The 25,663-nt window shown below is 42.4% G+C and overlaps 1 protein-coding gene across 1 annotated transcript in view; it reads left to right on the top strand.

The window, feature by feature from the left end:
* The window catches only part of LOC126470357 (cytochrome P450 4c3-like), a 188,373-nt gene extending 165,600 nt beyond the window's left edge, over positions 1-22,773 (top strand). The window contains exons 10-12 of the mRNA XM_050098153.1: positions 5,697-5,865; positions 22,176-22,355; positions 22,439-22,773. Of these exons, the coding sequence (XP_049954110.1) occupies positions 5,697-5,865; positions 22,176-22,355; positions 22,439-22,611 (522 nt within the window). The 3' untranslated portion in view covers positions 22,612-22,773. The remainder of the gene's footprint in view (positions 1-5,696; positions 5,866-22,175; positions 22,356-22,438) is intronic.
* Positions 22,774-25,663: the final 2,890 nt, after the last annotated feature.

Here is a 25,663-nt window from a genome sequence, read left to right on the forward strand (position 1 = left end):
ATCTCCGCTTGTTCCCGACGTGAAAACCGGACAGTTCTGCTGCTTACAGTACACTGCGTCAATCACACAGCCTACAACACAGAAAGAACACACAGAACGTTGTCAGAGGAACTTTCATTCGTCAGCGCTATCTACCATCGCAACGATGCATTTCCCGACACACGTTCATAGGACATTTTTTCCTCCATTTCCAGTAAGGAATCCGTCCCTGCAGTTTGCCGGTTTTATTAATGTTCACACTGTATGGAAAAATAATTTATTACACTATGGTATGCCAGTATAGACGAAACATAAATAATCACTACGTATGATAAATGAGATTGTACTCGTGCGTACTATTTTATTTATTTAATTGAACGTATCCAATACAATAATTCTTTTAGATCAACTGGATATAGGAAATAAAATAAAGTGTGACACAAGCTGTTACAACGTGAAGAAAGACGGGTTATCACAGAATGCGTCCACGCACGGCAGCGGTTACCAAAGGTCTTTGCATAATTTTTCTAACTAACGTTCTGATTGAGGTATCCGTGCTTTTATTGCTGAATACGCTGTGTCATTACCCAACACAACGTACATGCAACCTCAGCTTGTGAAGTATTCAACCATTAAATTTAAAAACAAGCTATCAGCGTGCCTTGACCTATGATTAGCAGAAATTCTCTCCTTTGTCTCAAGCAAGTATTTCTCATTACATTTTGCTCTTTGCATACCGTTTAGAAAAGCATACATCAGCTATGTTTCAGCGTCTGTAAAGTGCCTCTGACCACGCCGAATACCTCTAAGAAAATCAACAACCAGAAATGGCATTGCAGGTTGTTTTTTGTGGTCCCTACTCCTTCATCTAACCACCCATCTCTAACTTTTCTACGTGAGTAATGAGAGAAGTGGACCTCTAAGGGAAACCGCTGAAGGGCGAAATTTCAAGGACCCGTCAGTTATCATCAGGCAGTATCATCTATCATCTTTTTGCCGTACTAGTGTATGCATCATCCAAATAGCTCTTGAACTGTCAATTTATTGTTAGAGAATTGTGAAAATGTCTACATTTTTGTCTTCCTATTGCTTAGGTTACTAATTACTGAAGGCAGCATCCGATTATCGTCATCATTTTGCAGAAAAGTAGATGTTTCCCAATATTGATCTGCGGGGCTTATGTAATTTTTTGTTATGCTCATAACATGTTCGAACAGGTAAACACCTAGAACAGTCAGAGAGGCATTTCGCACACCACCTCTCTGTGCTATACCTACAATATTCTGATTAAAGCACAAAAGGTGTATCTAGACCGACGTGTAATCAAAATTACAGAAAGCAGTTGTGTGGCTATGATGTTGCATATTTTCATATTCTACCATTTCAAAGAGTGAGTTCTGGCCCTTACTGAAACCAAAGGAATTTAACAAAACTTTTGTTCCTATCTCTTCATTGGACGTTCTATATCCTGTCATCCAGTGTGGTTAAAATACAGGGTGTTTATAAATGAATAGCGGGGTTTTAACGCTTTATAATATTTATTATATTAAACTTACAGTTACAAATCATATGTCAAATGGAAGAGGAACTCAGACAGTTTTACCAAGAGCCTTATAAATGTTCAATGTGAGCACCAATTGTCACACGGCACACATCAAGTCTATAGCCGAGTTCTTCCCAAACGTTGATTGGGCTTGCTTTGCATGGCCTCCACGTTCACCCGACCTAACACTATGCGATTTTTTCCTTTGGGGTTTCATCAGGGATCGTGTGTACGTGCCTCCGCTATCAGAAGACCTCCCTGAATTAAGAAACCGGATTGAAGCAGCTGTTGCTACAATCACTGAAGAGACACTTATCAACGTTTGGGAAGAACTCGGCTACAAACTTTACGTGTGCCGTGTGACAGATGGTGCATTGAACATTTATAAGGTTCTTGGTAAAACTGTTTGAGTTGCTCGTTCAATTGATGTATCATTTGTAGCTGTAAGTTTAATATAACAAATATTATAAAGTGTTAAAACCCCGAAATTCATTTACAAACACCCTGTATAATGCTTGACATGGCAGGTGCTTATGTGGCATCCTTTTGATGTGATCATATAATTTTTGAAGGTAGTGCCTAGTCTTTCCCGTCGTCGCCATTTTTATGTCTATTTGCTGTCTTATGTCTCCACTTCACACTCTGTATCTTAATGTTAATTCAAGAAGTGATCTCAGAGACCTCATCTCAGTTGGTTCAACTCTTTGTTCTTATCCTTTTCTTACAATCCAGTTTTCACTATTATAGATAGCTTAGCCACCATGTTGTGCAATCTTAGTGTTATCGCCTTTCTCTTAGTTCTGCCAAGAACTCTTCTTATACAATCATTTATAGCGTTACATTTCTGTGTACTTTGAATCATATCTGAAGTAGTTTTGTACACTGATATACTTGTCTGGAGATATTTAAACGAAGTTACCTGTTCTATTGCTTTCCATTGCCATTACTTTTGTTTTATTCACAGTTATAACCATTCGATAAGTTTGTAAAACGTATTTCAATTTAACCACATTCTCTTGTACAGCGCTTACACTGCCTACTTGGAGAACCTAGTCATCTACAAATAAAATAGTGTTAGTAAATTTGTTAGTTCCCAGGTCAATCCTCTCGGGGATTTTAGAATGTCATTCTTCTAAAACTTTGTTGATATATTAGGTGGCTGTAATTAAAATGAAACTACTCACTGAGGTCCGATCTGGGACCGAGGGAGGTGGCACAGTGATTAGCACAATGGACTCGCATTCGTCAGGACTACAGTTCACATCCGCGTACGACCATTCTGATTTAGGTTTCCCGTGATTGTCCCAAATTGCTTCAGGCAAATGCCTAGATGGTCCCTTTGAAAGGGCACGGCCGATTACCTTCCCCAACTTTCCCTAATCCGAGCTTGTGCTCTGTCTCTAATGATCTCGTTGCTGACGAGACGTTAACAATAATCTCCTCCTTCTCCTTCTCCTCCTCCTCCTCCTCCTCCTCCTCCACCGGTGAGGGCTGTAACTATCGCATGGCAGCGAAACTTGGTAGAAATGTTAATCTGTTAATGCAGAACCGATTTATCCCGAAAAAAAAGTTCCAGTTTTGCCCACCAGGTGCATATCTGCCGCTGTACACTGTTTCTATGATGGTATGACATCCATGCTATGATTTCACAAGGCATAACATGAGTGAACAGTATGGGTATCGAGAAGAGACTGGGTGCTGTTAGTGAAACTGTTTTATGTGAACGGCAGCAGTTACAGTGCTGCATCGAGGGAGTCCCGTTGTTATTAAATGGTTTAAAGATGATGATGGTGAAATTTGAGAACAGGGGTGAACTTGGTTGGCGCCTAGAAGAGGAAGGCGTCCGATCCCAAGTTACTGATGGGGTTGCAGAGGTCGCTATTGTTGTAACTGATCACGCAGCACATGCCCTGGGTGGTATCTCATTCGGTGTCACGAGTATTGTCTATCCCATGGTCAACAGTACAGTTTAGTTTGAACTGGTATCTGTACAAAATCCAGACGGTGAAACAACTGAAATCTCAACTGCGGCAACGTTCTGAATTGGCTCTTAGAATTCTGGCATGGAAGGATGTTGGTGACATGTGGTTGGGCAATATTCTATGGAGTGAAGAGGCACATTTTGCGCTACAGAGTGCAAAACTGCCGAATCTGGGGTACTGTTAGACAACGTGTTGTGCACGAAGAGCTGTTGACCTCGCCGTATGTGACTGTGTGGTGTGGATTCAGCAAGCAATTTTATACTCGGTCCGTTCTTCCTTGAAGAGAATACACCCAGAGGGCCCGTCAGCCGTATCATGACGTCTTCACGTTACCGATACCTCCTTGCACAGCATGTGATTCCTGCTTTGAAAGAGTGCAAGCGCGTGGAAACCGTTGTTTTCATGCAAGATAGGGCAACACCCCATCTCGCTGGCCCAGTGAAAGATCTGCTTAAAGCAATCTTCCACTTCTAAAAAAAAAAAAAAAAAAAAAAAAAAACAACGATGCTCAGATTCCACCAGAAGTGCTGTGAGCTACTGTAGATCTCGTCATTTTACGGATGCAGCATCTTGTCGACGTCTCTGATGGTCATATTGGACGAATATTCTAAGTGGCAGTTAACAGTAAAATCAACATTGTACCTTTGACTTTAGATGCTCAAGTCCCGTTCTTAATCCATTACAAACGGAAATATATCTATACGTCATTCCAGCATTCACAGCGCCTGATTTGCTCCGGGTAGCCAAAACAGGAACTAATATTTTTACAGCGTAAATCGCGTCCGCATTAACACATTAGAATATCTAACAAATTCGCTGCCATACGAAAATTACAGCCCACGCTGGACCTCTGTGAGTCGCTGCACTTTAATTACGCTGAAGAGCCAAAGAAACCCGTACACCTGCGTCATATCGTGTAGGGCCCCTGCGAGCACGCAGAACTGCTGCAACTTGACGTGCTTTGTACTCGCTAATGTCTGAAGTAGTGCTGGAGGGAACATATACCATGAATCCTGCAGAGCTGTCCATAAATCAGTAAGAGTACGTGGGGGCGGAGATCTCGTCTGAGCACGTTTCAAGGCATCCCAGATATGCTCAACAATGTTCGTGTCTGGGGAGTTTGATGGTCAGCGGAAGCGTTTAAACTTAGAAGAGTGTTAATGGAGCCACTCTGTATCAATTCTGGACGTGTGGGGTGTCGCATTGTCCTGCTGGAATTGCTCAATTACGCATTGGGATTGCACATTAATGGATGCTGGTATCAGACAGGATGCTTACGTACGTGTCACCTGTCTGAGTCGTATGTAGACGTATCAGGAGTCCCATATCACTCCTACTGCGCACTCCCCACATCATTACAGGGCCTCCACCAGCTAGGACGTGCAGGGTCCATGGATTCATGAGGTTGTCTCCATACCCGTATACGTCAATCCGCTCGATACAATTTGAAACGAGACTCGTCCGACCAGGCAACATGTTTCCAGTCATCAATGTCGGTGTTAACGGGCCCAGGCGAGGCGTAAAGCTTTGTGTCGTGCAGTCATCAGGGGTACACGAGGGGGCCTTCGGCTCCGAAAGCCCATATCGATGATGTTTCGTTGAATGGCTCTAACGCTGACGCTTGTTGATGTCCCAGTACTGAAATCTGCAGCAATTTGCAGAACGGTTGCTCTACTATCACGTTGAACGATTCTTTTCGGTCGTCGTTGGTAAGCGATGTGGGAGATCTGATGTTTCACTGGGTTCCTGATATTCACAGTACACTAGTGAAATTGTCGTACGGGAAAATCCCCATTCCATCGCTACCTCGGAGATGCTGTGTCCCATCGCTTGTGCGCCGACTATAGCACCACGTTCAAATTCATTTAAATCTTGATAACTTGCCACTGTAACGGCAGTAACTGATATAACAAGTGCGTCAGACACTTGTTGCCTAATATAGGAGCTGCCGACTGCAGCGCCGTATTCTGCCTGTTTACGTATCTCTGTGTTTGAACACTCATGCCTATACCAGTTTCTTTAGCGCTTCAGCGTAATTATACGTATGGTTTCACTATAATATGTCCATATTGTAAATTGCTCTAAGGATAACCTATCCTCTGGGATACATCATGAACGAAGATCATCGGGAGATTCAAATTAACTTGTCTTGTTTTGTCTCTAGTACAATAATATTTTATCTTTGCTTTCAGGAAAAGATAGAAGAAGAGTTAGAGAAGATCTTCGGAGAGTCTGACCGTGAAGTAAAGATGGAGGATCTTAATGCAATGAAATACCTGGAACAAGTTATCAAGGAAAGCCTTCGTCTTTATCCTAGTGTTCCCCAATTCGGTAGGAAACTTGATGTGGACCACGAAATACGTACGTACTTGAACAACAATACTGGTATTCCACTGATTATATTTTACATTAATTCACGGGTACTAAAAGAAAAGACAGCGACAGAAACGAGTATTGAATACGGAGAGTTACATCTACCCAGTACATCACTCACATTTAATGAACTTTTTATCCGATTCTAGTCAAATTTTACGCACCTTTGCTTTTTTTTCCAATTCTACACTTGAAAACTAAATCGGTATTTCCAGTAGCATGGCTCATGTACATAATCGTTGACTATGTTGCTTGTTAGCTTAAGTTTGAAACCTTCAGAAACAAAGCAATCCAAACAAAACAAGAAATGTGAAAAGTATTCCTTTCACAATGGAGAAATTTCCACTTCATTGCAAGAAAGCCGTAAACGTATTATAATAAAAGAAATAATTTAATAAAAAGGTAATAGTTATCAACTACTAAAACGATAAGAGTCTAACAAGTTTGATGTAGCAGTCTTTGCATTCGACGTCATCGTTATATTCATTATTTTCTTCCACATGTTCCTTCTAGTGTTAGGCTTTCATCGTATTATAGTTTCATAATTCTCTCTATCCCTTGCATGGTTCTCAGCACTTCTCTTTTTCTATCTTCATTAAAAAGATGTTAGTTGGAGGGCTGAGTCCATACGAGGACAGTTTGTGTTGTTGCTAGATTTCCCTCTCCCCCTACCTCCTCCGCTTTGACGTCATCAACCAGTTTTGCATTGTTGCTATATATCTTCCCCACTCCTTTCCCATTCAAATGGCGTCACTGTGAAGTGAGGCCAATTGTACTATTACAAAACGACGGAAAATTCGAAATAGCCTAGTTGTGGTAAGTGGCGGATATAGTCCAATTGGCCTAAGCATAAAATCCAAGAAGGTAGACCTGAGGACAACCTCTATAATGTCAGAATCCAAGATGGAGATCTGAGAATGCAGACCTAGGCATATGAGGACAGCCTCTACGACATCAGAATCATAGATGGCGATCCTGGGCATACGAGGACAGCCTCTATAACGTCATAATCCGAGATGGTAGACATGGACCTACAGGATAGTCTACATAGTTGCGGGTTTAGTTGTTCTAAGAACAGAATCCAAGACGGCATGCCTGAGGAATTCATTCATAGTATCAACGCCGCATGTTATAAGTATAACATCGAAGAAGGTCACTTGTAAAAATCGAAGAAGGCCACTGGATTTTCCCTTATGTCATCGTGGAACTAGGCCGCTTGTCATAAGTATAAAATCCAACAGCTCAGTTTTAAATGATGGTAACCCAGTTGTCATAACTTTAAACAATGTTCGCCACACCTCTGACATCAAAGTTCACTGACACAGCTTGGATGTTTAAACAATTTATGCCTATCCCAGCTGTAAGTTCAACCTATGCGCTGTTGAAACATTTATGGTGTGTGTAGTAGGTTATGATGGGAACCACTACACTTTTTATTTACGTAAATGCCGCAGCAGGAGAGACTGTTACGTGCCGCCTTCACAGCCCCTATGCCACCCCTGCTGCCACTCCCAGTGTCAGTCAGCATACTGTTCGGGCCTCTGACATAGCACCACGCTGTCTAGGGCCGAGCTGGGTGTCAACACACACCGCCAGGGTAGACAAAATGCATCAACACTTTGACACTTTGTACAACGCAGTGCCACAGCTGTGTGGCATCAAACAGGCTGCGTCAACACAGTGCACCGTACCTCATCTGTCCCCACATTGCTGTAGATACCTAAGCTACTCTCACGTAGCCATAGACCGCAGGCAGCGCCTCCCAAGTTTTCAATCCAAGAGCCTCCGCATCCTAAATTAAAAATTGTGGGAAATTAAAAACCTAAGATGGTGAAACTAGTGCAGATGTCCTCCACTTCCGTGCTACACTCTGCACTCTCCCTGCAGACCACTGACACCAAGTATCAAGTTTCGAATCCCAAAGTCCTCTTACCGTAAGTTAAAAATTGTTTGAAAATAGCCGGCCGGAATGGCCGAGCGGTTCTAGGCGCTTCGGTCTGGAACCGCGCGACCGCTACGGTCGCAGGTTCGAATCCTGCCTCGGGCATGGACGTGTGTGCTGTCCTTAGATTAGTTAGGTTTAAGTAGTTCTAAGTTCTAGGGGACTGATGACTTCAGATGTTAAGTCCCATAGTGCTCAGAGACATTTGAACCATTTTTTTTGTGTGAAAATAAAAAATCCGATATCGTAGTTCCGATTAACATTAATAGTATATTCTTTGTGATGGTACTACAGTCACCCCTGTGGTATCACAGCCCATATGACATAAGTTGAAACTGCATGACAATTTCAGATTACAAGAAGAACCTCCTTATGCTTTAGAACATGTTCTCACCATTTCACCCAACAGTTTACCATTATTAGGCATCTTCCCATCACATTTCTGCATTTGAAGTAGGAGTGTACGTCACACATGAGGGAAGATTTTCTGACAAGGTCGCGAGATAATTTTTGAGATTCTAAGAAAAATAAGCATAGGCTACAGGGAAAGGTTGGAATAAACAACCTGTTGGTTCAAATGGTTCAAATGGCTCTGACCACTATGGGACTTAACTTCTGTGGTCATCAGTCCCCTAGAACTTAGAACTACTTAAACCTAACTAACCTAAGGACATCACACACATCCATGCCCGAGGCACGATTCGAACCTGCGACCGTAGCAGTCCCGCGATTCCGGACTGCGCGCCTAGAACCACTAGACCACCGCGGCCGGCAAACAACCTGTAGAAGAACCTATATGGAGTCATAAGAATGTAAGTATAAGAAAAAAGTGTTCGAATTGAAAATGGGTAAGACAGGGATGCAGTACGACTACCCTATATCTGAACCTGTATATCGGAGAAATAAATGCTACTGTCACATTCCAGGCACTTGTTCCATCAGAACACCAACTTTAACGTCAGTCAGTTCCATTTTATATGGTATAGTTACAGGATTTTTAGATGCTCTCTTGCCAGTTTTACCCAGTGTTAGTTACTCTTGGTATCACATTGTCATTCCTGTGTAGGAGAAATGGTATTTCTGCTAGCATCCTGTCTTCCACGTAGATGACCTTGGGGAACTTATCATGTAGATAACTGTTAAATGGACCACATAAATTTTCTTTTTTAATATCATAGACAATTCCTTCTCTAATTTTTGATGACAGTCCACTTTAAAAATGTTTTAACCTCCATAATATCGTCATAAAACATATGCACATTTACATTGTGCTAAGCAACACACAGTTTAAGCGTCACTTATGCTGTTAATGTCAGTAACAAGACTGCCCATGTTCTCCAACAACAAACACAAATCAAACCGTTTATTAGTTCGTCTCATCTTCACTCAAGAAGTTGAATGATGTTAAACACTTTAGGGCAGGATATAGCGGTACTTTGGACTACCACACAGTTGAAGCTGTCTCTGAAATAGGCAGACAGATATAATGTGACTGCTCAAAAATTAAAGTGTGTATGGATGAAGTTCTCTGTTCGACGGAGACTGCCCCCTGCGAGTACTGCTCTTATATGTGTTTAGTGTGACACGTTATCTGACTCACTATGTGTATTATACAGTGTATGGCACGATAGTTCGAATGTTTTACGTGGACTATAGGGCACGTGGCATGGTACCTGAGCGCAATGCTCAGACTACCTGGGATGGTATGACATTCTATCCTACAGACATGATGTATGCTTCACCCACAATGCTTAAATTTAGAGCAGACACGCACATTCTTGCAGTGAGTGCAGGCTGGCTTTTCTGCTGCAATGTGGTACGGGAAATCACTTAGAAAAAACAGGAATAACAAAAGGGTCCAGCACACAGCCTTGAGGTACTCTGTAATTAAACTTTGTGTGTCATGAAAAGAAACCTCCATTATTGCGACATATTTCTACCTTGTGTTGCCCCCCAAAAAGATGCAACTTATACCAGATACAGTGAACTCTATGAATAACATTCTGTATGACTAGCTATGGCAAGGAAAGCGTTTCTGAAGAAAAGAAATTTGTTAACATCGATTATAGATTTAAGTGTCAGGAAGTCCTTTCCGAAATCATTCGTATGAAGTGTAGCTATGCATGGAAGTGAAACACGGACGATAAATAGTTCAGACAAGAAGAGAATAGAAGCTTTAGAAACGTGGTGCTAGAGAAGAATGCTGGAGATTAGATGGGTAGATCACGTAACTAATGAGCAGGTACTGAAAAGAATTGGGGAAATGAGGAATTTGTGGCACAACTTGACCAGAAGAAGGATCGGTAGGTAGGACGCGTTGTGAGGCATCAAGGGATCACCAGGTTGATATTTGAGGGAAGCATGGAGGGTAAAAATCATAGATGGAGACCAAGAGATGAATACACTAAGCTGATTGAGAAGGTTGTAGGTTGCAGTAGTTACTCGGAGATGAAAAGGCTTGAAAAGGATAGAGTAGCGTGGAGAGCTGCATCAAACCAGTCTCCGGACTGAAGACCATAACAACAAACAACAACATGACTGATTAAGAAGCAGATCATGATTGATCATATCAAAGGCTTTGCATAGGTCTAGAAACAGCTGATAGTTTTACTCATATTCGTCTAAGCCGTTCAGGACTGTGTCTCTTTTCTGATATATGTCTTGTACGTTCTGATGAAAAGCAGCAACTCTGAAATAGATGCTGGGTGAATGGGGTGGTAGTCAGATGGTCAATAATGCTGCATTGGCAGAGCAGCCGACATGCAGGTGAGGTGAAGTGGGCACTACTGTTTACCACGATAGTGCCGGGAGCACCCTCAGTTGCAAGGGTTGCCATAGGGACACAGATGGTAGCATCTACAGTTGTTGTAGACATCCATGCCACGTAATGGAAATTCTAGAGTGCATCCACTACCAGCAACTGCATTGCTGCCTAAAATTATCTGGCAAAATCCACATGCACACACTTCAAAGGGTTTTCTATCATTGGCCATGGGGAGAATCTGTGAGCTGGGAACACCTGATTTTTTGAGAGACAAAGTGTCAGTGTTCGCAGGTTGGGCAGTGGGACGATAACACATTTAATAATTGTAATTGCTTACAAATAGTGCCCACCACAGCAGTTGCAGCGCTGTTTTATCTGGGAGCTTGTTATGAGGACCAAAAAGTGAAATCAGCGACTAACACTCCATTAGCGGATGGAATTTTCTGCCGTACTGGGATATAAGATACTTTTTGTACTAAATTATTGCTAACGTCCTCTTTCTGTTCTGAGAACAGTTCGTCTGTGCTACTGTTAATGTTTTAGGCACAAACACGTTTGTATGTTCGTGCCATCAGAAAGCTTGGACAGCGCAACACCAGTATCATATTGAGACGAGCCAGTAGCTGAAGTTAGTCACATACCTGGTGATGTTTCCCGGAAGGGGACAAATTTAAGACTTTTCTTTAGTTTATTCAAAATTTACACCCTTTTTTCATAGTCTGGTTAAAGTTTATATAATTTGAGATGCTTTAGCTATAAATTTATGAAAATAGTTTACTTTTCCCAAAAAAGATTGAAGCTCTTCTAGATACAGATAATTGAGTTACAGCTTTCTTGTCGTGTAACACAAGCTTAAGACGTCTCTCGCTCAAAAAGTGACCTAGATACTTAACCCTGGACTCACAAAGTACTGCATTTCTTGAGCCAGCAATGCAAACCATTGTTCTGTAAGCAGCTAAACTTCATGTGAACAGCCTCCATGTACTGCTTCCATGTGACTCAACCAGGTAGTTTCCACAGTTAGAAATATCTTGTATTAACCGCTGTAAATGATGCAGGAATATGGCTGGCACACTAGCAAGCTTTCCCAACCGTCCACTGACTGCGCTGCGTGTGGCCGCAGGTTATCCGTTCGTAGCGTAAGCCTACACTGGGGAGCCAAAACAAGATGATCATTGCCATGACGAGAATTAATGTCGCCTGGTGGCGCTACGGGCATGTGATGCGGTAAGGAAAGTATATAAGTTAGGCATAGACGAATGGGGATCCTTTCACAAAGGGCACATTTTCTTTTTGCCCACTGATGCCTGCATATATGTCCGACGGAGCATTGCATTGTACTTCTTCACAGCACAGGCGCAGCAATTCCATATCTATGGAAAGTGATTGAATAATGGTGAAATAACGAGCAAGTGAGAAGGAGCTTGACGTTCAAGCCTCATCAAATCACACAAAGCTGGGATAGGAGGCTCTCATGCTGTGTAAGGCAGGATAGAAGGCGATATGTGTACATTGTTGAACACAGGGTTCTACAGCAGTCGACTCAGATGTGCACCCATATTGAGCCAATTACAAATGCAGTGGGCACGGAAACTGTCACCTGGTCGGGTAAATCACGTTTGTTGATACACCAGGTTGGTGGTCGTCTCTGGATACACCATCATCCAAACAAAGAGCTGCTCAAAACATGCACGCCATGGAGGGACGGTAGGGGCAATTATTACGCTGTGGTGGACATTCAGCAGGACTTTCAAGGAACCCTTGGTAATACTCGAAGGCATGATGGCAGCTATGGAACATTTTTCCATACGTGAACATTTTTGCAGACCACCTGCATCCATTTATGTTTGATGTCTTCTCTAACAGCTATGGTATCTTCCATCAGCATAACAGTCCGTGTCAGATTGCCAGTATTTCTCTGCAGTGATCTGAGGAGTATAATAGTGAACTCATGTTGATATCTTGGCCACCAAATTCGCCTGATCTGAACTCCGTCGAACTCATATGGGATGCAACTGGGTGCTAACTCTGCGCTCACAAACCACAAGCCCGTAATTTACGGTAACTGAGCAACCTGTGCATACATATCTGATACTATACAACTCTGGAAACATACCAACGACTAGACTAGTGCATGCCACGCAGAATCCTCGTTGTATTGAAATCCAAGGGTATACAAAAGCACCATGAAGCACCTGGTCATAATGTTTTGGCTCAACAATATAAACAAAGGTGTAAACAAAAAACTGTTGGGCACCGCTGTGTTATGTTACTTGACAACAGTGATAACTAAAGGAATAATTGATTGGTATTAGATTTGGAAAGCGTTTACAACGACGAATTGGGTTAATTAGAGTTATTCGAGTAAAATTTAGGACTATAGCCAAGCCTTTCGTAGTTACAGTTCAGACGAAATATTTCTCGTATTTTCCTCGCAAAAAGCACATTCGTTGTGCTAAATGTACAGATACTAATACTTGTATACACAACGAATAATTGAAGTAGTAGGCAATTGCCGCTATTAAAATAATTCATTTCTGTGCATGAAATAGTCTTATATTTTACACGTTGGCCATTTTATAATGCTACTTATAGCTGATTAAACCACAATATGGAGCGATATCAGCATTCACTAGGTTTGTTTCTACTATTAACGAGCATTGATTATTACGTGAATATTATCCCAGTCTCAGTGATAGTGTAAAACTGAGTATACTTTCCCCTCCCTCAACAAGCACAAGCAGTCGCGCCGCTAAAGATATAGTTAGATCAGATGAGTGATAATGATAACGAATCAGCACAATGAGCACGCAGTTGGAATAAGACCACACAACGGGTGGGATGACTCATAAAAGTGGGGCAGAATGGAAACCTTATCTTGCGTGGACTGTCACGACGAAGATTATTTCCTTGCTTCATTTTAATAATTTATTTTAAGCAGAAGGCAACTTTGCCATTTATTTCACAGGAGGTTCGGGATTCAAGAAGAAACAGTTTACTTACCAGCATTCATATGTCTCCACACCACATCATCACCTCTTTTACAAACAGCCAGAAAAACACAAACTCAATCTATATCTCGTCACTTCTATGCATGGGCTTACACACTCACAGACACCAACATAAAAATCCACACAAGACAGACACCCAACGTAAAATCTCATGCGGTCGTCCATGGCAGGCACGCCCAAGCTCTCTCTTTCTTTCTCCCTCTTTCCCTCTCTCCCTGTCTCCCTGTCTCCCTGTCGCCCTATCTCCCATTCTCACTATCTCACTCTATCTCACTATCTCACTCTATCTCTCGTCCACGCACGCACGCCTCCCCCCCCCCCACCTCCGGCCGCTACTCCCCCCCCCCCCCCCCACACACACACACACTAACGTGCACTAAAGCAAGCACACTGAAATACACACCACCAAGAAATCATGCATAAACGAGAACATACACACAAATTCTACCAAAACATCGCTCTCACGAATACGCAATCCTATACCCACATGCAACCACGAACACACAAACTCAGTACGCAAGTTGTTAAGATGGTAACAGGTCGTCATAGTGGAAACGAGCAATCGAACGGGAATTCACCACACCTATGGTCTTTCCAGCCACGTGCAATGGGCAGCTGTTGAACACCTCTAGGCAGAAAGAATACAGAATTTATAGGTTTCAAGTCGTATAACACCGAAGGAAATATCATTTATATTGCAACTTACAAGGGGTGATCAAGAAGTTTCCGTTCGAAGGCCCTGGAGTCCAGAATCGGTATGCAAATCAGACAGAATTTCCATGAGCATTGAGGTAATCATAACACCGACGCACCAGGTTCAAGATACCCGTTCGGTATAACACCGTGTCCTGCTGCCTGTAGAAGCCCGTAACTGTCGGATGAGGATGTGCATCCTCATCCGACAGGAATCGTCGAACCTTCAAGGTTGGGGCACCATCCCACAATCGTGATTTTCGGCAGACATGCTGCCCCGTACACATTCTTCATTCTCCGACGGATGTCTACCAGTGTTTGTCCTCCGGTAGCCAAGAAAAGAGTAACAGGACATTGGCCCTGTTTGGATGTATTTGGTACTAACGTCGCTGCAGTTCACGTTTCCGCATTTACCGCACACTCGTTTAAAAGACACATATGCCACACGAATCCTTTTCCTACATATCGGTGCTTATACACTCGCATCCTAGTCACGTTACGTTGTATGCTGCAGCACCACTCTCAAACGAAATCTTTTCGCTCGTCCTTCATAGTTCTGCCTTGACTGACGGCATTTTCTAAAAACATTCCTACTTTCATATACCTCTACCTGCTGAAATGACCAAGCGATTTAATTTGCACTTGTGACCAATGGTATCAGAGAATAAACAGCACGAAAAAGCAATAGAAAATGGCTCTGAGCACTATGGGACTTAACTGCTCAGGTCATCAGTCCCCTTGAACTTAGAACTACTTAAACCTAACTAACCTAAGGACATCACACACATCCATGCCCGAGGCAGGATTCGAACCTGCGACCGTAGCGGTCGCGCGGTTCCAGACTGAAGCGCCTAGAACCGCTCGGCTACTCCGGCCGGCGAAAAAGCAATAGAATTTCAACTCATCTTCACCAGGTCCACCCAACAGAAGTTACAGCAGCGTGCGCTGCTACTCAATGCAAAACATATTTAGCTGTTGACACATATTTTTCAATCTTCGCTTGACTTGTTGCGAGACTTACGGACAATACCGTTGAACATTTCTGTACGTCTCATGCCATTGCGTTCCATTTTATCTCATCTGTTTTAGACCTGTTATTGCGTTTTTAAGCATCCACCTCATTGTGTTTTGGAGACGTGCGTGAATACTGCAACGGAAGTGAGGCATTTCCAACAGTTCCCAGCGCATTTTCTCTAGTTCAGATTCAGATGTTTTATGCAAGCATACAAGTGTATTCCACAGTACTGAATGACTGGAGAGGCAACATCAAGACAACGTACCAGCACTGCAGCACTAACATCCGTGCTATGCACTCCGATTCCCTACTAGCAAACGAGACGTATGGAAATGTTAGTACCATGTGTCATACCCTTCTACCATCACGCACAATGTGACAGATTTGTTATTGACTCCTCCTAAACTTAATATTTAGCCAAGTATTTCACATCTCAGTCCAATGCTGTTTTCAACTGAGACTTCCAGCAATTCAGACTCACTACAGGGACATACAACAATTGGTAGAAACCTCACAGTTCCGTGTACCATAAAACTACAGGTAGTCACAATGTTCAGAGTTCTTCTGCATTCAGTATTATCCTCAGAATACTAGCCCCTGCACATGGGTGATACATAAAGTGTGACTAAAAATATCGGTGGTAGGAACCAGGCATTCAATATTCATCACATACGTAACAGGCCTGACAAAAAAGTGAAGCACCCAGAACGTGTGGTCGGATATCAGTGTAACATCTTACACATACAGCCCATCGGCTGGTATGTATACAGTTAGAGTTGCATTTCTCTGTGACAGGTAGAACGGCCACTGGAGTGCATTAGTGTTGGTCTCGTTTATGTAGTCATCAGTCTTCAAGCTTCCGGTAAACCACGCCTGACCTCCACAAGGAAGGATCGTCATACTGTGCACCAAGCACATGTTAACCCCTTTACAGTTGCACCTGCCATCCGAGAACAAGTAACGGACTTCCTGCAACATTCTCTGTCATTCCTCACCATTGGTCAGAGACTAGCAGCACACGGACTTGGGAATTACTGTCCCATGCGTTGGTTGCCGTCAACACTACAGTGCAAATGACTGTGTGTGGAGTGATGCCATGATCGGGAAAGATGACTGTTGATGAAAGACATCATCGATGAATCACGTTCTGCACTACCCTAGACGACCATCGTCAGCGGAAACGATGGAGTGCTTCGGAGAGGCACAGCGGTGTTACTCCTAGAGTAGGTGTGGGAGCCATTGGTTATGATTTCGAGTCGCGGTTTGTAGTAACTGAGGGGACGACGGTACATCGTGGATATCCTACGTCCTCAAGTGTTACCTCTCATGGGACAGTATTGCGGTGCATTTTCTTTTACAAGACATTGCTCTTTTACACATAGCACATGCCTCTATGAACTGTCTGCGTAATGTTGAGGTGCTCCATTGGCCTGCAAGATTCTCAGATCTGTCTCTGACAGAACATGTGTGGGGCCAGCTTTGACGTCAACTCCATCCCAGTGACAGTATCCAGGACATCAATGACCAGTTACAACAGTTGTGAGCCAGTTTGCCTCAGGAGAGGATACAACGGCTTTATGACACGCTTCCGAACCGAATCAGTACATGCATCAAGGCCGTAGGAAATGCAGCATCATAGCGATAAGTGGACGCGTACTCCCAGGTACTTTGTAAATACGCTCAGTTTTGTAGTCACTGGAGTAACATCACTTACCCTCTTAACTCGTGAAGTTTTATTTCGTTTCCTCCTCTCCTTGTAGGTGTTGCTGTTGCATTGCGTTCTCATCATAGTTCTGAGTATAGTTGCAAAACTACCGTGGGCTACTAAAGATTATCGTTAGTAAGCGTAGACTACGGTAGTTTTCGTAGTAGCCTTCGTTAATTAAGATCCTAACCAAGTTACTTGTACGTTAGGTTTGCTGCACACCTACCCGGCGTTACCTCATTTCGATCCCTTTGTTCGCGTATGCGATAAATGTCTTACTGGATTCCTCTAAAAACCAGAAACGGTGAACTGTCTAGAAACTGACTGAGGATGTATAAAGGACCGCTTAACTTACGGAACGTTTCTTTTCTACAAAGTTATCATCCTGTCTGTAACTTAAAAATATACAGCACTTATAGCAAAATTGAAACTGTCAATGTTAAATTCAAGTTTTATGGAAAAATTGTTGATTTGTAATGTGTAACAGAGGAATGTTGTAGTAAAAATAAGAAAACGAAACCAGACTAGTTATACGGCGCTAAAAACGCAATTTCCTCAAATAAAGGTTATGTAATAGAGCCACAAAAGAGAAACATGTCCAACTTCGCTTCATTGCTTTGCCGAGCTTACATAAAACACGTTCACGTTACTTATAAACTATTTTCGCACTTATCAATAATACGAGGAAACTCTTGTCTTTGATCATGATGGAGAACTTTCTGTTGAGTACAAAGTAACAACAGTAATTATATACATTTTTTAATGTTCGTGCACGTAAATTTTTCTTGCATCAAAAGTAATTGCTTTCCTTACATGAAAGCGCAGAAGGTACACCATCAACTGATTGTTGTTACCTATAAAGTACAGCTTATATTTTGTAAGGATACAAAATAGATAATCGGCTAAAGCTGTACGATGTGTGGCTCTAATTATGTGCAGAACAAACAAACAAGAAACAAGGAGAAGTGGTTGACTCCCAGTTTCTCTCTCACACATTTGTTTATGTTTGTTTCCCTACCAGTGCTACCAATACTTCTGGTAATCCCTCCAATTACTACGTCATTGATGTACTGTGCCAAAACTACCCACCGAGCGGGGTGGCGCAGTGGTTAGACACTGGACTCGCATTCGGGAGGACGACGGTTCAATCCCGCGTCCGGCCATGCTGATTTAGGTTTTCCGTGATTTCCCTAAATCACTCCAGGCAAATGCCGGGATGGTTCCTCTGAAAGGGCACGGCCGACTTCCTTCCCAATCCTTCCCTAATCTGATGAGACCGATAACCACACTGTCTGGTCTCCTTCCCCAAACCAACCAACCAACCTACCAAAACTACCGAACAATAGTTTTGGTTGACTGCAACTCTAGTTCTGAGTATGAAGTTCATACTTGGTCAGTGATAAATGTTTATTATCTCTGGAAAGTTCCTTGGATGGCAAGCTACTTAAATTTTGTTGGGTGGATCATGGGATGTTAGGCAATGAATGAAAGGTTTTTTTCTTTAATTCGGAACAACTGCGTATGAAAAACTACAGAAGGTGTAGAGGAGAAACAGGAAACATTTTCCTACATGACGAAAATGTAATAGGTGCACCGTTTCCCCGGTAGGGGTTCACGAAGGTGTTGCCATGGGTGGTGTTCAAAGACGGCGTTGAAACTACCGTGTGATGACTATTGTTTTAGAAGTATTGCTGAAAATGTCCTCTGATTCATCCGTTTAAATTAATGCACAACTGGCATCTGCGTGATAATGATTGTCTAACACACTTAGTGATTCACAAATAATGGCTGCAGCTTCAGGAAAACGGGAGGTCAGCTCTTCTGCAGTATCAATCGGGGTGTTGTACACCAAATGTTTCATCACTCCCACAAAAAGAGATCCGTAGGAGTGAGGCCGAAAGAACGTGATGATCACCGCATTGGCCCACCTCTAACGATCCAACAACTGGTGAAAACATTGTCTAAATGTTCTCTGACGTCCACGACAAAGTGTGGTGGGGCCCGTTCATGCTGGAACTGTAAAGGTTTTTTATACTAAACCGCAGAGAAAGATAAGGTAAATCCCTCCACAAAGAGCGTAAGTTAGTAGATAATGCCCAATCAGATGGTCGTGAACAATACCAGACCACAATTTTATGGTAAATCTTTGTTGAAGCGGGAACATATGAACTGCCTCAGGATTTTCTAATTCAAAACGTTTCACCGTCATGTCTGACCTTTTCTGAAGATCATTTGTTTGAAGACCTGCATAGATCTCTAGCGGGGAAGCGGTGCACGTGCGACATTTCTGGCAGGAATGGAATTATTTCTTTTTATCTTTTCTAAATACTGCAAATTTTTTATTAATAATTGTTTTGCAACCCGTGTACAACCATCATCTTGGAGTTTAATTACAGCAGTTTGGCAATGTATTCCTTCAAAATATCATTTGCAGGTGTCGTTTCTGTGCCGGTGCCCGTAAGTTAACGGTTAGACTTTTTCCTAGACTCATTCTGGAAAACAGATGATTGTTTCTGGAACCATCATCAGTAGCTAGCCGATGACGTGGCATACAACCAAACCTCTCAGTGGTATACTTAATAATTAATTAATTGCTAATTTATATTTTATACTTATGTGCAAATCATTAGATTTAGAGCTCTGGTATATCTTAGTGTTGTGGACTGGCAAGACAGCCAATCCACTAGGAGGAAGCCGAAAGGCACGCGTTTAAGCTCACGCAGGCTGGCGTGAGGTCTGGAACAGGAATTTATAGTAGCAAAGAACGTACGTAACTACTGGAATACTTAACTTTAATCCATAATAGGTGAACATCGCTCTTGACGGTACATGTTTTACAGCATCAATAGTAACTGGTAATTGCGCCTTACTAGGTCGTAGCAAATGACGTAGCTGAAGGCTATGCTAACAATCGTCTCGGCAAATGAGAGCGTAATTTGTCAGTGAACCATCGCTAGCAAAGTCGGCTGTACAACTGGGGCGAGTGCTAGGAAGTCTCTCTAGACCTGCCGTGTGGTGGCGCTCGGTCTGCAATCACTGATAGTGGCGACACGCGGGTCCGACGTATACTAACGGACCGCGGCCGATTTAAAGGCTACCACCTAGCAAGTGTGGTGTCTGGCGGTGACACCACATTTAGCATATGTGAAGAAATTTGGTGAAACCTCTTGTGTACCTGTCCTCTGTCAAATGTGTATCGTCAAGATGTGGGAAGCCATAATTCTTTGGTTTTCGATGCTCAAACAGCAAGCGTGTTAGGAGAACAAATTATAGGATTGACATCCGGCTGCTATTGCTAATCAGACATTTTTCTTAAGCTAATTTTGTTACCCGACTATGTTTCAGCATATCTGTGCTATCGGCAACTGTGTATAATAATTTATTGAAATCTGAAAATACAAAATTTTCATTCTAACACTTGTGAGTGAAAATAAAGCCTAAATATTGTTTTGCATTTTGTGGTCTTTTGCATTGATTAATGGTTAGGCTTGGAATTTCATTAATTGCTGGGATAAAATGCCATTTCCTACAACATGATTTCTTCTGGTGTAGATAATTGGAAAAGTTAACAAAACCTAAATTCCCGCTGTAATTTTGTTGCGTAAAAATATTTCGTGAGTAATTACGGTTTGTGCCGACATTCTTATCTATATGTTCATGGTCCGCCTATGAAGGTGGATTTGTAAAAACACTCAACAAGCATTTTTTAGTAATAGCACGTATGTTTCTTATGTACGAACTTCAAATACAATGTTTATACTCGTTCTTATCCGCAGCTACGGTCGATTTTCGATGTTTTCCTGCTACGTCTTGATTTTTGATATTTTCCTGCTACGACCATCATCAGTTATTTTGCTCCCCAAATAGCAAAACTCCTTTAAAACTCACATGATACTTCCAAATAATGTTGTTTTTAGAGCTGGCCAGAGTGGCCGTGCGGTTCTAGGCGCTTCAGTCCGGAACCGCGGGACTGCTACGGTCGCAGGTTCGAATCCTGCCTCGGGCATGGATGTATGTGATGTCCTTAGGTTAGTTAGGTTTAAGTAGTTCTAAGTTCTAGGGGGACTGATGACCTGAGATGTTATGTCCCAGAGTGTTCAGAGCCATTTGAACCATTTTTTGAACTTCAGTCTTCCTCTTGTTTTCTTAAACGTTCTCTCCCTCCCTCCCTCTCTCTCTCTCTCTCTCTGTATGTGTGTATGTTTGTGTGCCTGTGTGTGTGTTTGTAAACGTATCCAAATGGGGCGACATCGAGATGTCACGCATCTTCGTACACACCGCACAGAAACGCCAAACAACAAACATGATCGCCCTTCGACATCGTTTATAAATATTACAACCTCTGCTCGCTCTCCTAAACAGTCAGCAAACAAGCAATTTGATTTAACACAACGATCGTCATCATCGCTCTTAACGTTTAGTTGAGCTTTGTACGATAATAAAACATCTGTGGTATTTGAACACAGCAGATACATGGTCGTGAACAATACCAGACCACAATTTTCTGGCAAATCTTTGTTGAAGGGGGAATATATTCCGTCGCCGTCCTCGTCACACTCTTCACACTGTTTCTGAAATTATAATAGTCACAAGCACACACACGGGAACTCATGTACTCGCACACACAAATCAATTTAACCTCATAACAAATATAAATGTATATATATGAAAGACTGATTAACGATGAAGTCATTGTAGGTGTAAGTACTTGATGTGAATCAGCTACCTTCGTTATGAGCTTAAATCGTTTTGAGTGTGTGAGTACATAAGTGCCCGTGTGTATGCTTGTGACTGTTATAATTTCAGAATCCGTGTGAAAAGTGGGACGAGGATGGCGACGGAATATGCATCAAGCAAATGGGTCTGCAGTGTTCAAATACTGCATCATCGTGGAAAGCTCAAATGAACGTTACAAGCGATGATGACGATATTGCTACAGGTCTTTAGTCGTCAGCGGTCAGTATATTATGCAATACTTTCAGTATAATGTACAACAAAGAATATTCTGCAATAAAAGTCTGTAATGCTATGACTGGGCTACTAGGAAATGGATTAATGCGTTTAGTCCATGCACTTGATTTACCTCAGTGCTTCACAAAACTTTTGAGCTATTAACTGTCCATTTTAAACAAATTAGTGAGTTAATCAGTGTTATCACTTCTTTTCAGATGGATATAAACTTCCGGCCGGCACACACTGTGTCGTTATGCCTTTATTCATGCACTTGAATCCAGAACTATATCCAGAACCATACAAGTTTGATCCAGACCGTTTTACTCCTGACAAAATTCAGGGACGCCATCCATTTGCTTACTTGCCATTTAGTGCAGGTCCTAGAAATTGCATAGGTAAGAAATTAATCGAGTTCACTTCAGTACTGTCAACCGTTTTTAATTATTCGTATATAACTGTTTTACTTCTCTCATTCCAGGTCAGAAATTTGCAATAATGGAGGAGAAGATTGTGCTATCAACTGTTTTAAGATCTTTCAGAATAGAGTCTCTTGAGAAACCTGAGGACATTAAGCTTACAGGAGAACTTATCCTACGGCCGAAAGATGGAATCCGTGTAAAACTTACTAGGAAGCAAAGAAACAGTTCCTGAAAGAGCATGTCCATGATTTATTCATAAAAAGTATTTTTTTATAGAACTCATTTTTACACTTATCCGCTGTGGATATATTTAATCACTGACGGTGGATGTGTATGTAATCTGGCTGAAGTATAAGCATGTTCTGTTAACCTTTTTTAAAAAAGGTGAAAAGTATATACTGTGTTTATTTATTAAAAGTATTACATCTTGGAAGACTAACATACTAACTCCCATACTTGCAGTGATATCTAAACTTGTACTAATGTTGTCAGGTGTTTTTCGCACTCATACCATTGACACACATCTTCATAGTTTTAACAGAATATTATTCAGTAATGATCTGTTTACACAAGAAAAATACGAAGAGTAGTTAAATCCTTAACTCTTGGTTATTCTGACATGGCAGAAAGAGCGTCCGAAAGGTGAAGGTATGAAATTCTGAAGCGTCTAATACAGCTGAGCGAACAAGAAGAGCGGGGCGAATGATGTAATAGCCACCTCATTGTAGCAGAGCACATGAGCCCATCCTGCATAAATACAGCGTCTGTTCTGAAGACGTTCTGTTCAATTTGCAGCCATTCTGTCGAGAGGCGAGGCATACGTCGGTTGATCCTCTCCTTGTATAGTCGCTTTTGATCTACCACGGAGCAGCAAGTCCTGTCTGGACCGACACGTTCACTGTGAGCTGCAGCGCCAACTACAAGGTCAAGGGTGATGGGGAGCTGTGGCCATCACCATCTGGCAAGTCTTCTGGAAGTCTAACTAGCAGGGCTTGGGAGCAGATCATGACTTGTCATCATGTGACACTGCCTCGGTTCCTGTGGCGGACTTGGATGGTGACAGTCTCTCTCTGTTGACAGGACTCTTCTGCATGGCTTCAGGTACTCTGAGAAGAGCTGGTAGATGCCTTTCCTGTTTGCACTCTACAGAAACCCTGACCATCTTCTCTGGGAAGCTTTTGACCACCTGGGGCAGTGGGTGCGGCGATGCAGGCTAACGTAGTGGGGAACGGCCTCGTGACGACATTGGTGCTGACAGCACCAGCTCTGCCACCACTGCTATGGCTATGGGCCACACTCTAGTCAGCACATACTCGTCGGGTGCTTACACCTTGTGTTCCCACCAGCGCTGGCTGCGTGAAAATTGGTACATTAACTATTGTATTTTGTGGAGAAGAAATGCTAACTGCTGTAATACTGTTTTAATAGTGCCTTCAGTCGTCAGACAGGTATCTATCCTCAGAGTCCGCATGCCTGTGTCTCTTGAGTGGTCAACCATTGACCTCCTGACCTGGATGATACACCACCCACCATAGCTCTTACCTCTCCCCCATCCCCACAGACCACCAACACCGCCACCTCCCAAAGGCGCTACATATTGTGTCAGAAATTTCACTGTAAGAGGGCATTAGACATCAGAGGTGTACCTGGTTCCAGCGTCGCAACTGCAGCTTCACCTTCCAGTCGAGCACTATATATTGGTAAGTGCATCTTCGGTTGACCTTGGTTTTGTGTGCTGCTGCCGTGGACAAAAGACAGACTAACCGAAATGTGAAAGTTACGTATGTACAACTGCAAGACACTGCTGACCTGTCACAATTCAGGGTCAACTCCAGGTTGTGGTACTTATGCCCTGTTATATGCCAATATTGTTTTATCTGGGCATGAGTTGCCATTTATGAAGGCAGTGAAAGTTACATATGATAACTGTAGAACAGTTGTCCATGAAACAAAGCTGTGTACTGATTCTCACTGGGCCATGATAAGGTGTAAAGATTGGTATTTTAGTGTCTCTGGCTTTGTGCTTGCACCAGTAGTCCCTAATAATTCGTGTATTTGTCGAATGCCAGAAAAACATACGGCAGTGATACACAAAGCAATCGAGGTTTTGAAGAACCAAATAGTCACATTGTTAGAAGGCTGTGCCATGTTACAGAAACAGGTAGATCCCTTATAATTCAGTTGTGTTCAAATACAGTCAGAGTCAGTGGAGACAAAAACGCTGTTGAATGTACCTATCCCTTCTATGGATTCTGTAGCACCTAGTCTAGTGACTCCTTTTTTGGGAAAAACAACTGAGGATGTGTCTGTATTTATCAATTATATGAATGTTGCCATTAAATTAGGACATTTGATAATCGAGGCAGGCTTATTTACAGCTCAGTTATCGCTGGCTGATAATGTGAAAATGTATGTCATGTACCACGAAGGATTAAATAAAGCGCAGATATTTGAACAGCTGGATAATGAGCTTTACCAGAGGTACCGCAAGTGGAATAGTGCGAGGCTTTTTATGGAGCAGCTTAGTGATCTGTTGCAGAAGTGTAGTGAATCAGTAGAAACATTTCCAGATAGGATTAGAAAAATTAGCGTGCAAACCTATGAACTGATGCTGCATGCGGAAACAGAGTTATTCTGTAGGAGGCAGGAAACAGGGCATTAGATGTGTTTTTACGGGGACTTCCAGGTAGCATGTGAAGAACGTTCAGAATAGAAAACCTGAGTGATTTAGCCGCTGCTATTAGAGTTGCCACGCAGCTTGAGGAAAATGACTGTTCCACCAGAGGACAAAATTACTGAAGTGTGTTCTCCTCAGAGACAAAATTTTCTACAGGGTGCTTCAGTAAGAGCGTGCAACAATTTGACAGGACATGGAGGATGCTCCACTGAACAATTTGAGGTACGGGACCTGGATTCGGAGAAGCCAGCATAAGGAGATAATGGAACTAAAATCACATTATGTGTCCTTTTTATTTACATTAGTTACAGTTAACTGCAAATACCATCACTGGCACAATGAACGCACCTGAACGCACCATTTGTGCTGTATCTTACAAAATCTGCTGAAACTGACAGCCATAAACCTCAATGCAAGCATGACATCGGCGAACAAGATTCTGACGCACCCTGACAAATATCCCTTGTGTGTTTCGAATCACATCACAGGCAGCTACAATTCTGGCAACTCATTTAATCTCCGTATCCGCTGGGGTCTCATACAAAAGTGACTTTCGATATCCCCACAGGAAATAATCAAGGGGTTTCAGGTTTGATGACCTCGCAGG

The sequence above is a fragment of the Schistocerca serialis genome, chromosome 3, assembly GCF_023864345.2.
Source record: "Schistocerca serialis cubense isolate TAMUIC-IGC-003099 chromosome 3, iqSchSeri2.2, whole genome shotgun sequence".
Lineage (NCBI taxonomy): Eukaryota > Metazoa > Arthropoda > Insecta > Orthoptera > Acrididae > Schistocerca > Schistocerca serialis.